Raw genomic sequence first — 15,458 nt, 5'->3', positions numbered from 1 at the left:
CTTTCTTCTTCCCTAACTTGAGGGGAAATTCTATAGAGGCATTCCTGCCTAGTTGTAATAATTTGGAATTGAAGGGAATCTTAGAAAAATGTCTTAAGAGAAAGGAAGATGGTGGCAGAGTACGAGGAGCCTAGGTTCACCTCATACCTAAAGACTGACAGAGCAAACTCTACAACTAAAGAGAGAGAAGAGGCCGCATCGAAGAAGGTAGGAAGTACAGAGATGTGGTTTAGGAGAGAAACAGATCCTGGCTGCTGCAGAGGGGAGGGAGTCGTGGTCATGGAGAAGGCAGGAGAAAGGAGTACATGGGAATGCACAAAGAGAATGTTTCCCCATAGGCACTGGCTTGGAAAATGAGAGGGGCTGAATTTCACAAGTTCTTACAACTAGGGGGGGCTTAACGCCTGGAGTTCTAAAGGTCCTCGAGCTTGGCTGGGCTAGAGCCTGTAGGCCACTGTGCTGCTCTTGGAGAGGAGGCAGGCAAACAACCCAGGAGCATACAGCATGGAAACAGCAATCTGAACAATGCCTGGGGCATACAGTGGGGAGATTACTTGCTCTTTTGAGAGCATGTCCCTGAGAGGCAGTGTTCATGGAGATACCTCTCTAGGAACAAAGGAACCAGCTGGCACCATTTCCCTCCACTGGCCCTCAGCACAGAGAGCCACCTGTGGGGAGCAGTGTAGCTCTGACACTGGCTTAGACCAAGCAACATCCCCTTGCACTCCAGTGGAACTGTCCTGCTCAGTCATTCTTGCCTCAGTTCCAGCACAGCAGGCCTTACCCCCAGAAGACCAGCACAAGCCCCTGCCCACACCATGTCTTCTGACCAGATTCGGGAGGGCCTCAGTTCCATTGGAGGGGGTGACAGATCTTATTTCACAAGCACACCAGAGCACACCTAGTTAAAAGTTGCTACATTGAGGCCAGGTACCAAACACTGCCAACAGCAGGTAGGGAGATCCTCTACCGATAACTGGCCTGAAGGATAGAGCAGCCAGAACACAATAGCAGAGTCCATGTAGCACACACTGGAGACACTCCCCTAAGTGCCAGACCCTGGGCACTACATGGTGTCTTTTTCATAAGTCTGTTACTTTCAGGAGCAGGTGACATAACTGGCTTTTCTAACACAGAGAAGCTGGTAGGGACTTAGACAAAATGAGAAAACAGAGAAATTAATCTCAAATGAAAGAACAGCATAAGGCCACGGGGCCAGAGATTTAAGTGAGACAGTTATAAATATCATGCCTGATGGAGGATTTAAAGCAGTGATCATAAGGATACTCACTGGACTTGAGAAAAGAATGGAAGACATCAGTGAGACCCTCACAACAGAGATAAAAGAGTTAAAAAAGAATCAGAGATGCAGAGTGCAATCGGTGAGATGAGAAACACACCTGATGCAATGGACAGCAGGCTGGAAGAAGAGGAACAGATTATGACGTAGAGGACAAATTAATGGAAAGCAATGAAGCTGAAGAAGGGAGAGAAAGAATTATGCAAAATGAGACTAGACCTAGGGGGCTCAGTGACTCCATCAAATGTAATAACATTCATGTTATAGGAATCCCAGTAGAAGAAGAGAGAGAAAAAGGGTAAGAAAATTTATTTCAAGAAAAATAGCAGAAAACTTCCTTAATCTGCAGAAGGCAACAGACATCAAGATCCAGGAGGCACAGAAAACTACCATCAAAATCAACAAAGGCAGGCCAACACCGAGGCATATTGTAATTAAATTTGCAAAGTATACTGATGAAGAAAACATCTTAAAAGCAGGAAAACAAGGCAGTAACTTCCAGGGGAAACCCCTTAAGGCTAGCAGGAATTTTTTCAACAGACACTTTGCAAGCCAGAAGGGAGTGGCATTGATAATATTCAACATGGTGACTGGAAAAAAATCTGTAGCCAAGAAGACTGTCTCCAGCAAGCCTATTACTCAGAATAGAAGGAGAGAGAGAGTTTCCCAGACAAAAAACTAAAGGAGTTTGTGACCACTAAACTAGCCCTGCAAGAAATATTAATGGAGACTCTTTGAGTGGAAAGGAGAGACCAAAAGTGACAGTATCAAGGCAGGACACAAGTAGCAAAAATGAACATTTATGTAAAAACTAAGGAACTCAGAAAAAAAGGATATAAAATGTAATACCTTATCTAAAGCATAGGAAGGAGAAAAGAATGGGTTCAAGCTTAAATGACCAGCAACTTAAGATAGACTGCTATATGCAGAAGAGGTTATATACAAATTGCATATAAAAAACCACTAATAGGGGTGCCTGGGTGGCTTAGATGGTTAAGCATCTGACTCTTGATTTCAGCTCAGGTCATGATCTCCAGGTTGTGAGATTGAGCCCCGCGTTGGGCTCCGTGCTGGGCATGGAGTCAGCTTAACATTCTCTCTTTCCCTCTCCCCACCCCAGTCGTGCTCTCTCTAAAAAGAAAGCCAAAAACAAAACCACTAATAATCATACAAAGAAGAGCAAGAAACCCAAATCTGTCACTAAAGAAAATCAGCACAGCATCAAAAACACAAAAAAGGATCAGAGAAAATCTCCAGAAACAACCACAAAACAAGTAGTAAAATGACAAATACATATCTATCCATACTGACTTTGGATATACATAGGCTAAATGCTCCAATCAGAAGACATAGGATGTCAGAATGGATAAAAAAGAAAAAAAAAAAGGCTCATCTATATGCTGCCTACAAGAGACTCATTTTCGACATAAGGACACCTGCAGATTGAAAGTGAGGGGATGGAGAAACATGTATCATGCAAATGGACATCAAAAGAAAGCCAGAATAGCAATACTTATATTGGACAAAATAGAGTTTAAAACAAAGACTGTAACAAGAGACAAGGGCACTACATCATAATAAAGAGGACAATCTGACAAGAAGATCTATCAATTGTAAATATTTATGCACCCAACATGGGACCAGCCAAATACATAAGATAATTAATGACAAACATAAAAGAACTAATTGATAATTATACAATAATACTAGGTTACTTTATTTTTATTTTATATATATATATTAATGGAATTAGTTGCTTTTATTCCTAATTGCAAAAATATCCATGAACACAGTGTACAATTTGGACATTTCGGAAGGAATAGAAATAATCAATAGTTGGGTACTTTAACACCCCACTTACATCAATGGACAGATCAAACTTAACAAAAAGTCAACAAGGAAACCGTGGTTTTATATGACACATTGGACTAGATGGACTAAAGAGGTATATTCAAAATATTCCATCCTTAAACAGCAGAATACACATTCTGGAACATTCTCTAGAATAGATCACACATTAGGCCACGAAACAGGCCTTAAAAATACAAAAAGATTGTATTTATTTTCTGACCACAATACTATAAAACTTGAAGTCAGCCACAAGAAACAATCTGAAAGACCACAAATACATGTTGGCTAAGTAGCATTCTACTAAACAACAAATGGACCAACCAGGAAATATGAAATTTAAAATACATGGAAACAAATGAAAATGAAAACACAGTTGCCCAAACTTTTGAGATACAGCAAAATTGGTTCTAAGAGGGAAGTATATAACAATACAGGCCTACCTCAAGAAGCAAGAAAAATCTCAAACAACCTAATCTTACACCTAAAGAAGCTAGAAGAAGAACAACAAATGAAGGAAGGAAATAATAAAAATTAGAACAGAAATAGGGGCACCTGGGTGGCTCAGTTGGTTAAGCGGCTAACTCTTGATTTCAGCTCAGGTCATGATCTCAGTGTCTTGGGATTGAGCCCTGCTTCAGGCTCCACGCTCAGCGAGGAGTCTACTTGAGGATTCTCTCAGTCCTTCTCCATTTGCCCCTCTCCCCACACACACACTCTCTCTCAAATAAACAAATAAATCTTAAAAAAATTAGAGCTGAAATAAATGATATGGAAACTTAAAAAAGATAAAAATAGAAGAGATCAATGAAACCAGTAGCTGGTTCTTTGAAAAAATTAATAAAACTGATAAGGCTCTAGCCAGAGTTATCAGAAAGAAAAGAGAAAGGACCCAAATAAATAAAATCACAAATGAGGGGAGAAATAACAACCAACACCACAGAAATGCAAACAGTTATAAGAGAATATTGTGAAAAACTATATGCCAACAAATTGGACAATCTAGAAGAAATGGATAAATTCCTAGAAACATATAAATTACCAAAACTGTGAAACAGGAAGAAAGAAAATTTGCAGACTGATAACCAGCAAAGAAATTGAATCGTAATAAAAAAAACTCCAAATAAACACAAGTCCAGGACCAGATGGCTTCAGAGGCAAATTCTACCAAGCATTTAAAGGAAGAATTAGTACCTATTCTTTTCAAACTGTTCCAAAAAACAGAAAAGGAAGGAAAACTTCCGAATTCATTCTATGAGGCCAGTATTACCCTGATACCAAAACTAGATAAAGACACTGCAAAGAGAACTACAGGTTAGTATCTCTCATGAACATAGATGCAAAAATCCTCAACAAAATACTAGCAAACTGAATTTTTTATTTTATTTTATTTTTTATTATTATGTTAGTCACCATGGCTTTTGATATAGTGTTCCCTGATTCATTGTTTGCCTGTAATACCCAGTGCTGCATGTGATATGTGCCCTCCTTAATACCCTTCACTGGGCTAGCCCATCCCCCCAATCCCCTCCCTTCTAAAACCCTCAGTTTGTTTCCCAGAGTCCATAGTCTCTCATGGTTCATCTCCCTCTCTGCTATCCCCCCCTTCATTTTTCCCTTCCTTCTACCGATCTCCCCGCTATTCCTTATGTTCCACAAATGAGTGAAACCATATGATAATGTTCTTTCTCTGCTTGACTTATTTCACTCAGCATAATCTCCTCCAGTCCCATCCATGTTGATGCAAATGTTGGGTGATCATTCTTTCTGATGGCTGAGTAATAGTCCATTGTATATATGGACTACATCTTCTTTATCCATTCGTCTGTTGGAGGGCATCTTGGCTCCTTCCACAGTTTGGTTGTTGTGGACATTGCTGCTATGAACATTGGGGTGCATATGGCCCTTCTTTTCACTACATCTGTTATATTTGGGGTAAATACCTAATAGTGCAATTGCTAGGTCGTAAGGTAGCTATTTTTAACATCTTGAGGAACCTCCATACTGCAAAACCGTAGTCTTTAAAACATTGTTAATCTTTTTATGTCAGTCAGATTTTTAAAAGTTATATTACAATGGAGCTTTAATTTGCATTTTTATTAATTAATACAGAGTGAAATTAAATATCTCTTCCTATATTAAAAAAAAAAAAGACTTCCTGTAGTCATTAATCACACCTGTATCTTTGGGGTAAATACCCATTAGTGCAATTGCTGAGTTGTAGGGTAGCTCTGTTTTTAACTTTTTGAGCAAACTTAATTTAACAATACATTAAAAAAATGATTAACATGATCAAATGAGATTTATTCCTGGGTTGTGGGGGTGGTTCAGTATCTGCAAATCAATCAGTGTGATACACCACATTAATAAAAGAAAGGAGAAGAATCATCTGATCATTTCAATAGATGTAGAAAAAGCATTTGACGAAGTGCAGCATTCATTCATGATAAAAACCCTCAACCAAGTAGGTTTAGAAGGAGCATATTCAACATAATAAAGGTCATATATAAAAAATGCACAGGTAATGTCATCCTAAGTGGGGGAAAATGGAGAGAAAAACTGATTAGATCTTGCTTCTAGTTATGTGCTGCTTCTCATTAGCACTGTTTGTCATTAATAAATTAATCTTAACATTTATTACTTCCCACTTTAATGGAGACCAATTCTGCTATATAAGTTATGTATCTTATTCACTCTTTTCATCACCCATTTTTCTCTTTGTCTTTTTTGTCTTTTCTTAACAAACTCCCCAAAGTTTAGTGGCTTAAATAAATAACACTTATTTTGTTCACTAATCTACTGTTAGGAAAAGTGTGGCCAGGACAGCTTGTTTCTGTTCCCCTAGCTTCAGGCGGGGCAGCTGAAAGGTTTGGGGCTGGAACTGTTTGAAGAGTTGTTCACTCATGTCTGGTGTTATTGATCCTGGTGTTGCCTAGGACTATAGTTAGGGGAGGCAGCTGAAACACTTATTACACTGGCACACCTAGACTAGATGGGCTAGCCCAGTGATGGGTATTAAGAAGGGCACGTATTGCATGGAGCACTGGGTGTATACTCAAACAATGAGTCGTGGAACAGTATATCAAAAACTAATGATGTACTCTGTGGTCACTAACATATAATAAAAAAAAAATCACATAGCAGTCTGCCATATTCTGTTCACTAGAAACCAGTTACTAGCACGTATTAAGGGGAGGGATTGTCATAGGAGAAGTGTCACTTCATAAAACCACCACATTCCCTCATCTTGTCTTACTAGTCGTATCTAAAAGAAAGAAGGTCTTCCCAACTCAGCATCACTGAAACTCCAGCAAGTTTTTTGGTGGTTTTTGTTGCTTAGTATGTTCTCTTATTTTGTGGGAAGTAACAAAGGATTGTAACACTGTTGAATTAAGGTTTTGTTTTTGGGGGGTTTTTTTGGTCCAAAAATATATGGATCATCTCACTAAATTTTTTTACTTAGAGATGTGATTTCTTAACCCTGCGAATCATTCCTCCTCAGAATGCAAATCAGATTAGCATAAAACATTTGTAATTTAGAAAAAGGCTTATGGGTGACCTGGGTGGCTCAGTCGTTAAGTGTCTGCCTTCCGCTCAGGGCATGATCACAGCGTTCTGGGATCGAGCCCCACATCGGACTCCCTGCTCTGCTGGGAGCCTGCTTCTTCCTCTCCCACTCCCCCTGCTTGTGTTCACTCTCTCGCTGGCTGTCTCTCTCCCTGTCAAATCAATAAACAAAATCTTAAAAAAAGAAAAGAAAAAGAAAAAGGCTTATGGTATTAAATTCAGTATTTATAGATTCATTAATTAGTCTTATTTTTAAAGTCTTATTTTGGTAAGCATTTATTGGCTCAGACCTACATAACTCAATATGATATTCCTAAAACTTCTTTAAAAATTATGGAGTACCAGGGCACGTGGGTAGCTCAGTCAGTTAAGTGTCTGCCTTTGGCTTGGGTCGTGATCCTGGCATGCTGGGATTGAGCCCCATGCCAGGCTCCCTGCTCAGTGAGGAGGCTGCTTCTCCCTCCCCTTGCTCTTGTGCTCTCACTCTCCCTCTCAAATAAATAAATAAAATCTTTAAAAAAATTATGAAGTATAAAGGTGAAGGAAGGGTTAAGCAACTTTCTACTAAGAGGTGACTTACAGTTATTTTATTGAGGAAAGATCTGAAGCAATCATAGAGAAATAAAAGTATAAAATCAAGTACAAATGTGTGGGAAAAAGAATGATAGCAGAGGTCTATTTTAGTAACTCCTAGTGGTTTTAATTTTGTTCTTGATTTTCTGAGTTATTCAAGGTTCCACATTCCAAGACTCTACTACAGTATAGATAACATTTTGTTGAAAATGAGTTTAATTTAAAATTTGAGCACCTGGCTGGCTCAGTCAGTAGAGCATGTGACTCTTGATCTTGGGGTTGTGAGTTTGAGCGTTGGGTGTAGAGACTTAAAAATAAAATCTTCAAAAAAATTTTTGGTCATAGTTTTGCATTAGACTGTTTTCACTCTACTTCCAAACTGTATTATTTTATTTATTCAGGTTGATGATCTTACAGCAAAACTAGAAACTGCGTCTTCAAAATGTCTACAACTGGATGAAAAAAACCAGGTTCTCTCTCAAGAGTTATTATCTATGAAGGAACTACAGAAAAAATGTGAAAAACTAGAGAAGAATAAAAAGAAGTTGGAACAACAAGTAGTAAACCTGAAGAGTCATGCAGAAGTCAATATGGCAGAATACAGTAGAATAGAACAATATAAACAGGAACTGGACGAAAGGGCGAGGCTGGATATGGCAGAAAAATTAAGAGAAGTCAATCTGTTTTTACAGGTTAATTTATTGATCTGTAATATGCTTTAATTCATTTCACTGCAAATTACATTTTGGTTATATGCATTGTATAGTTTTCCTCTACTTCCTTTATAGCAATTTGTTTGGTAAATTTCTGGAAGCATTTGTTCCTTCCCTCTAAAAATTTCAGTTTTCATCATCATTCTCACTAAACTAATCTTTTGGAATGATTCATAGTAGAGAATCATTTTATTTTTAAGGCCAGTTGGTATAAAACAAGACTGTTGAGAGGAAAAGAAAAAATTGTGCTCAAAAAATTTTAACTTTGGGGTGCCTGGGTGTCTCAGTCTGTTGAGCAGCTCAGGTCTTGGTCTCAAGCTCATGAAATCAAGCCCCTCATTGAGCTCCATGCCCTTAAAAAAAAAAATTGTACCGTACTTGGATTATTCTTTTTTTTTCCTTTTAAGATCTTGTTTGTTTGTTTGTTTATTTAGAAAGCACGAGCAGGGGGATGGACAGAGGGAGAGAGAGAATCCCAGGCAGACTCCATGCTGAGTATGACACAGGGCTTTTATCTCAGGACACGGAGATCACAATCTGAGCAGAAACCAAGAGTCGGGCGCTCAACCGACTGACCCAACCAGGAGCCCCATGTACTTGGATTATTCTTAAGTTGTATTGTTCACTTTTTAAAATTTTTAAATGATTCTCTTATTCTTTGAATTATGATATTGCATGAATTCTAATATAAGAATGATTGAACTTTATCATTCAGATTTAATTCAGTTGACATTGATGATAAATACTTTACACTTCAGCTTCTTTTTTTCACATTTAAAATTGCTCTCTGAATCATTGACTCAAAACTAAAGGAAAGAAATATACTATAATTACCCAGGTTATAACTGTTTTAAAACAATGTTTTTAATTTGCTTAGGCACAAGTAGCATCTCAAGAAAGCTTAGAACAGTTAAGAGACACTAATAATGCTTCAATAATTAGTCAAATGGAACTCAGAATGAAAGATCTGGAATTTGAACTATCCAAAATGAAAAGTTCTCAAGAAGATTCTAATAAAACAGAATTGGAAAAATACAAGCAGCTCTACCTAGAAGAAGTAAAAGTTCGAACATCAATGACAAATGAACTGAACAGGTAAGTTAAAACAGAATCATAGAAAATAGATTTAGCTTATTAATTTGCCTCTAAAGCATAATTTTTATGGAGCCAGGTTCATGAGATGAGTAATAAGTGAAAACTGGATAGTATAATTTTGGAAAGTGATGTTTATAAATGAACTGTGAGATGTTAGGCCAAGACAGTTTGCATCTCTCCTCCTTTTTTAGTTTTACATGATTTTATTTTTTTTCCCTTAATATTTTCAGTTAATCTGATCTCCTAGTCTTTAAGCTAATTGTTTGAAGCTTTATAATTTAGATAGCATATTATTATAAAATTGTCAGAATTACCCTAAATAGAAATGAGTTTATTAATATTAGGGAGTTTATTTGTGGAAGATTACATCTTTAACCCAAAAGGTCAAGTACCAATACTGCACATCCTCACAGCTTGGTAGATTTAGTTTTTTTTATTGTGATCTTTCGTTTCTTAACTAGAGGGTGCTTTGAAACAAACTATTCTTTATAGTTTTTCTACTTTACTTGAGGGTATATACATACAGAAATATTCACCTAGGGGTGAAAGGCAGTATAATTCCCAAAGTGGCTAAAAATAGCACCATGGTGGATATGACAAGGGGGTGTGTGGAAGACAGGGCAGATTCCACCTCCATTACCTTGGTAACTGTGTTATAACCTAATCGCATCTGGAGCTGTTTTAGTTCTTTCTGATCACGACTCTGCCCTAGCAATTGTTGGTCTAAATTATTCCTCAGTTGCCAAATGCTCAATTTCTGTGAGGTGATGAGTGAAATGTACAAGAGTGGTGAAAGCAAATGCTTGAAAATGTCTTTGAGGGATGGTTTGTATTTTTATTTTCTTTTAAAGATTTATGTATTTATTTGACAGAGAGCGAGTGAGTGAGAACAAACAGGGGGAGCGGCAGGCAGAGAGTGAGGGAGAAGCAGGCTTCCCGCTGAGCAGGGAGCCTGATGGGGGGCTCGATCCCAGGACTCTGGCGTCATGACCTGAGCTAAAGGCAGATGGTTAACTGACTAAGCCCCCCAGCCCCCCGGGATGGTTTATTTTTATATCTCTAAAGTGTTTACTAAATATAAGTATGTGTAATAGCATCCTCAAGAGTCTCGTAAGTACTGCCATTCCAGAAGGCAGCAGGTATTACCTATTAAGCCGTGTATATCACTGATAGCCATTTCTCTCCCTCCTTATTTTGAATTACTTGTTAGTTAGGAGTCCCAAGACATATATGTACTTATTTAGAACAATTTTAAACCTATAATATATATAGTAGGTCTTCTCTGTCACATTTCACCATTTAAGGGCATGTTCTGTTTACTATTATGGAAACTTAAAAAAAATACAAGTCATTTAGGAGTGATTTGGGGAGAAATGAATACTAAGCATTGTGTTTTGTAATCTTAACAGGACTAATGAGAGGCTGGCGGAGATCAGAACCAAACTTCTAATGGAAAAACAGCAGAAAAGGAACCTGTTTCACACTGTTACTATGAATCCTATCTTGGAACTGCCTTACGTCAGAAATATCAATAATAGTTTAGCTCTCAATAGACATGTTGCTCCAAGAGAAAATGTAATGATTCATACCTCAAGCTCGTGGCCTTCAAATAATGGCATCGAGACTTACTTATTGAAGGTTAGTTATATTGTCTTATCTTTTTTCCCTTGGGTTTCAGATTTCTGATATTTTTATTTTTAATTTGGTGAAATTCTGAGTTGTTTGACTTATACACACTAGTAAAAGTCATAATTATTTGTGCTACTACAGAAATGAGACAGAAATTTTGTGGTTTGTTTTTTTTTTTTTTTTTTAGTTCCTGGAGCTCTTACTTTCAAGAGATAACTTTATTCAATAAATATAACTAAACTGACATTTTATTATTTTTTTAAAGATTTTATTTATTTTAGAGAGAGAGAGTGCACAAGAGGGAGAGAGCGTGAGACTCTCAAGCAGACTCCCTGCTGAGCATGGAACCCTATGTAGGGCCCAGTCTCACGACCCTGAGATCATGACCTGAGCTGAAATCAAGAGTCGGACACTTAACCGACTGAGCCACCCAGCTACCCCAAAAGTGACACATTTTACATTTCTTGAACAGTATATTGAAATTCGATTTTAGAAAGTAAATATTGCTCATTAACCAAATGTACACTTAGATACTTTGACTTATATTCTGGTTGGCAATGGTTTATAACAGTTTTAAAGTTTGCTGTTACCCAGTTTTTCCACCGCTATGCATAAGTGAATGATTAGAATCCAAACAATCACATATGGATGTTTATTATTTAAAAGAATCCATGATAAGTCCTTCTTATGAATTAAATAAACTTGTAACCCTAAAAAGATTAATTTTTCTTTTTAAGTTAAAATTTTTGTCATTTTCTTACATGAGAGTACATCTTTAATTTCTTTCTTACTTACAACTTTTTTTTTTTTTTTTTACTTACAACACTTCTGTTTCAGTTTTTACAAAATGTCTTGCTGAGCAATTGTAGCGTATTTTCTAAATAGCTAAATCAAGCAAATATTTGATTTTTTTTTTTAAGAGAGAGAATGGCAGTGCAGGCAGGGGATGAGGGGCAGAGGGTAAGCAGGCTCCATGCTCAGTGAGGAGCCTGATGCACGGCTTAGTCTCATGACCCTGAGATCATGACCTGAGCCAAAATCAAGAGAGTCAGACGCTTAACTGACTGAGCTACCGAGGTGCCCCACAATTTGAATTTTTAAAATGAAGTTCACATGTATCTACCTTGCCATGACTTAAATTGGTGATTGATGACTAAGATGAGTATGATAGGGAATCTCTAAATAGCAGCTAGTTTCCATTGTGTATCATTGTTATTAAAATACCCATTTCAATCAATGCACATAGGTTTATGGTTTTGATGGTATATTCATGGTCTTATTGATGTGGACAAAAGTAGCATAGGCTCATGGTAAATGAGGCCTCAATCTTGGTCTTTCATTCGGCTTCCTTATTGTCTTGCTCTCTTCCCTTCTAATTTGAGGACTTTCTTTAGTGTTATGCTTGGATGCCTTTCTTTTTCTTTTTTGTTTATCGATTATAGATTTTTGGTTTGTGATCACCATGAAGTTCATATATAACATCCTATGTATATAGCGGTCTCTTTTAAGTTGATGTTTAAGTTGAAACTCATTTTATAAACACTAAATTTTTACACCCCTCCTTGTTTTATGTATTTGATGTCTTACCAATAAAACTCTTTCTCTTATAATTTTCTTACTTAAAATTATGACCTTTTTTTTTTTTTAATTTATTTTTGAGAGAGAGAGCAGAGCAAGTGAGAGGAAACAAGTGGGAGGGGAGGGCCAGAGCGAGAGGGAGAAGTAGGCTCCCTGAGCAGGGGACCTGATGGGGGGCATGATTCTAGGGGATCCCTTAACCTATCCTCATTTCTAAAATTCTTTTTTCTTTTTGGCTTGGATGATTTCTACTACCCTATCTTGCAGATCACTGATCTGTTCTTCTGCAGCTTTTACTCTGCATTGTGTTTAGATGGTAGATTCCCTCTGGTGTATTTTTCATTTCAGTTATTGTATTCTTCTGCTCTGATTGGTTCTTCTTTATATTTTCTCTTTCTTGAAGTTCTCACTGAATCCATCCATTCTTCTCCCAAGTTTGCTGAGCATTTTTATGACCATTACTTTGAACTCTTTATCGGTAGATAATTTATCTTTTTCATTTAGTTATTTTTCTGAAGCGTTGTATTGGTCTTTCATTTGGCACATATTCCTCTGTCTCCTCATTCTGTCTGACTTTCTATGTTTGCTTCAGAAATTGTTCTTTTCAATTTTTTCCCTCTTTAAAGTATGTGGCTTTGAACAATGAATGTTCATTATAAAGTCAAGGAAGAAAGCATTTCTAAGTGTTGTCTGGCCATTTTTCTTGGAACTGTGGTGGGGTAGGTGGCAGATGGCATTGCTCTTCTTTTTCTAAATTGAGAACACGAGAGTCAGGCAGATGGAGATAAGCTTAGTAACTTTATTACCGATACATACTAACAAATTGGAGGATGTGGTTTAGGCATGTAGCCACAGTGAGCTTCCCAATACTTTATCCCAAATTAGGCACTTCCCCACACAGTTGTAAATGGAGGGAACAAATGTTTGATGCCCATCCCAAAAGATGAGAACAGGCCTGAATTGATGTTACTGTGGCAGGCACATCTTTTCAGAGAAGAGATTTGCAACCACGTACGCACTGCTTAGTGCCTTCTCCCAAATTCACCCGTTAGGTACATCTCCCTTCCTGTCGTGAGGAAGGTAGAGAAAAGTCCTCACATGGAAATGAAGATTTACCTATAATTTCTGACTGGACTTAAATTGTAATTAAAGTTAGTCATGTCTTTTGTACATACCAACTAATGATGAGAGGTTGGACAGGGCATGCTAGATGGTAAGGAGAAATCTCTTTTGTGTTTTAAATTTTGCTATAAATAACCCACAACGTAGGTAACTCATTTGTTGGTTGATTTTGCTAAAACCAAGTTTTATTTGAAGGAAATGAATAATTCTTTCAAGGAAGAATTTCCTCAGTTTCAGGTTCTTTGGTTCAACTAAAGATTTTCTCCTTCAAGTTCCCTGTCCTGTGGTTAAAAAAATTGGGGCTTATAAATTGAGTATATTGACTGTTAGTAATAGGAGTTAAGATAACTTAACTTTTATATTTGTTCATGACTTCAAAATTTATAATTTAGTTAGACTGTTATGTTGTGCCTAATGCCTAAACATTGTTGAGCCATATGACAAAGGTTTATGTATTCATTTTCTCTGAGTTATACTTAAAAATACGTGTGTTTTTCCTGAATATGAGGAAGTAATTGGCATAAAACTTTAGGCTCAGTAAGACCTAAATTAGCACATTCCTGGCCTGCAACTAGGTGGGTTTTTGACCCCAGGCAAACTACAATCTCTCTGAGGCTTCTTTGTCTCTTAGGTAAAATTAGGAACTTTGACTAAGTTAGTGGCTTTCATACCATTGGAAAAAAATTTTTTTTTCAAAGAATAGAACTTAAATTTTTTTTTTTTGCATTAAACTGTAATATATAAAACAGAAGTAGAGCAGTTTAGCTAAAGGAGAGATGAGACTACACCTGTAGACTTCCTTGTCCCTCAATCCTGCTGTGTCCCCAATGGAACCTTAGATTTCTGTGGACCATAGTTGGAAAACTAACACTTATGAGAAAATCCTTCTAGTTAATAATTCTTTGAATTAAAATTTGCTGATACTTTGTACATTGTTTTTCTGTGTATAATTTTCTTAACCTCCTATGTTTTTGATAAATGGAAAAGTATAAATAAAATTGCAAATGTGTTCTCTTTATTAATGGACCTCAAGCTGTTTCTACCATCTAAACACAGTTCTCACCTGGAAATAAACAAAGGTCCCAGAAGTAAATATTTAGGAAAAGAGCTTTTGGGGGAAAAGATAATAACATTACATTGGTAGTTCATATAAAAAAGTGGTTTATATCTTACATAGTATTTATTAATGGTATTATAAAATTGCTTCAATAAAAGCTCCCATCAAGTGGTATTGAGTTACTAATTTTACAAGGCCTGTCTAGTAATGTTGTCAGATTATTCATTTTATAAGGCCTGAATATAATGTTATGGTCAAAAAGTGTTATGGTTTCTCAAAAAAATTAAAAATAGAAATACAGTGCAATTCAGTAATTCCACTACTGGGTATTTACCCAAAGAAAATGAAAACACTAATTCGAAAAGTTGTATGCACCTCTGTGTTTTTTGAAACATTATTTACAATAACCAAAGAATGGAAGTAACCTCAGTGTCCATCAACAGATGAAAAGATAAAGAAGATATGTTATATGTATACGATGAAATATTAGTCATCTATAAAAAAGAATGGGATCTTGCCGTTAGTCACATTGGTAGACCTAGTATTATGCTAAGTAAGATAACTCAGCAAAAGGTAAATACCATATGATTTCCCTTACATGTGGAATCCAAAAAACTAAACTACTAATAGCCTACTGGTGACTATAAGCCTTACCGATAACACAAATAGTCCATTAACACATGTTTTGTACATTACATGTGTTATATACTATATGCTCACCCTAAAATAAACTAGAGAAAAAAATGTTACTGGGAAAAACATGAGGAAGAGAAAATACACTAATACAGTATCAAAAAAAGTCTACGTGTAAGTAGAGTAGACCTGCACAGTTCAAACCCATGTTGGTCAAGTATCAACTGTATATTACAAATATTCCTGTCTAGAATATTCTTTCTTAGACCTTTCTTATAAAAGGTATCCTCTCATTGAATGCCCAAAATGGGGTCTAAAGTATGGTACTGGGGTGCCCGGGGGC

General features: G+C 36.8%; 1 protein-coding gene across 20 annotated transcripts in view; it reads left to right on the top strand.

Annotated features, from left to right (window-relative positions):
• The window catches only part of ANKRD26 (ankyrin repeat domain containing 26), a 124,074-nt gene that overhangs the window by 96,238 nt on the left and 12,378 nt on the right, over positions 1-15,458 (top strand). For 19 of the 20 annotated variants that reach the window (XM_048219393.2, XM_057304640.1, XM_048219391.2 and 16 more), the window contains 3 exons: positions 7,690-7,980; positions 8,879-9,096; positions 10,506-10,734. In XM_048219393.2, the coding sequence (XP_048075350.2) occupies positions 7,690-7,980; positions 8,879-9,096; positions 10,506-10,734 (738 nt within the window). Of the gene's footprint in view, positions 1-7,689; positions 7,981-8,878; positions 9,097-10,505; positions 10,735-15,458 lie in introns of those variants that run through there. The other variant, XM_057304641.1, reaches the window with a different exon arrangement.

This window comes from Ursus arctos, unplaced genomic scaffold (genome assembly GCF_023065955.2).
Source record: "Ursus arctos isolate Adak ecotype North America unplaced genomic scaffold, UrsArc2.0 scaffold_30, whole genome shotgun sequence".
Lineage (NCBI taxonomy): Eukaryota > Metazoa > Chordata > Mammalia > Carnivora > Ursidae > Ursus > Ursus arctos.
Note: the sequence above shows the minus strand (reverse complement) of the source record. Positions and strands in the feature narration are given on the sequence as shown.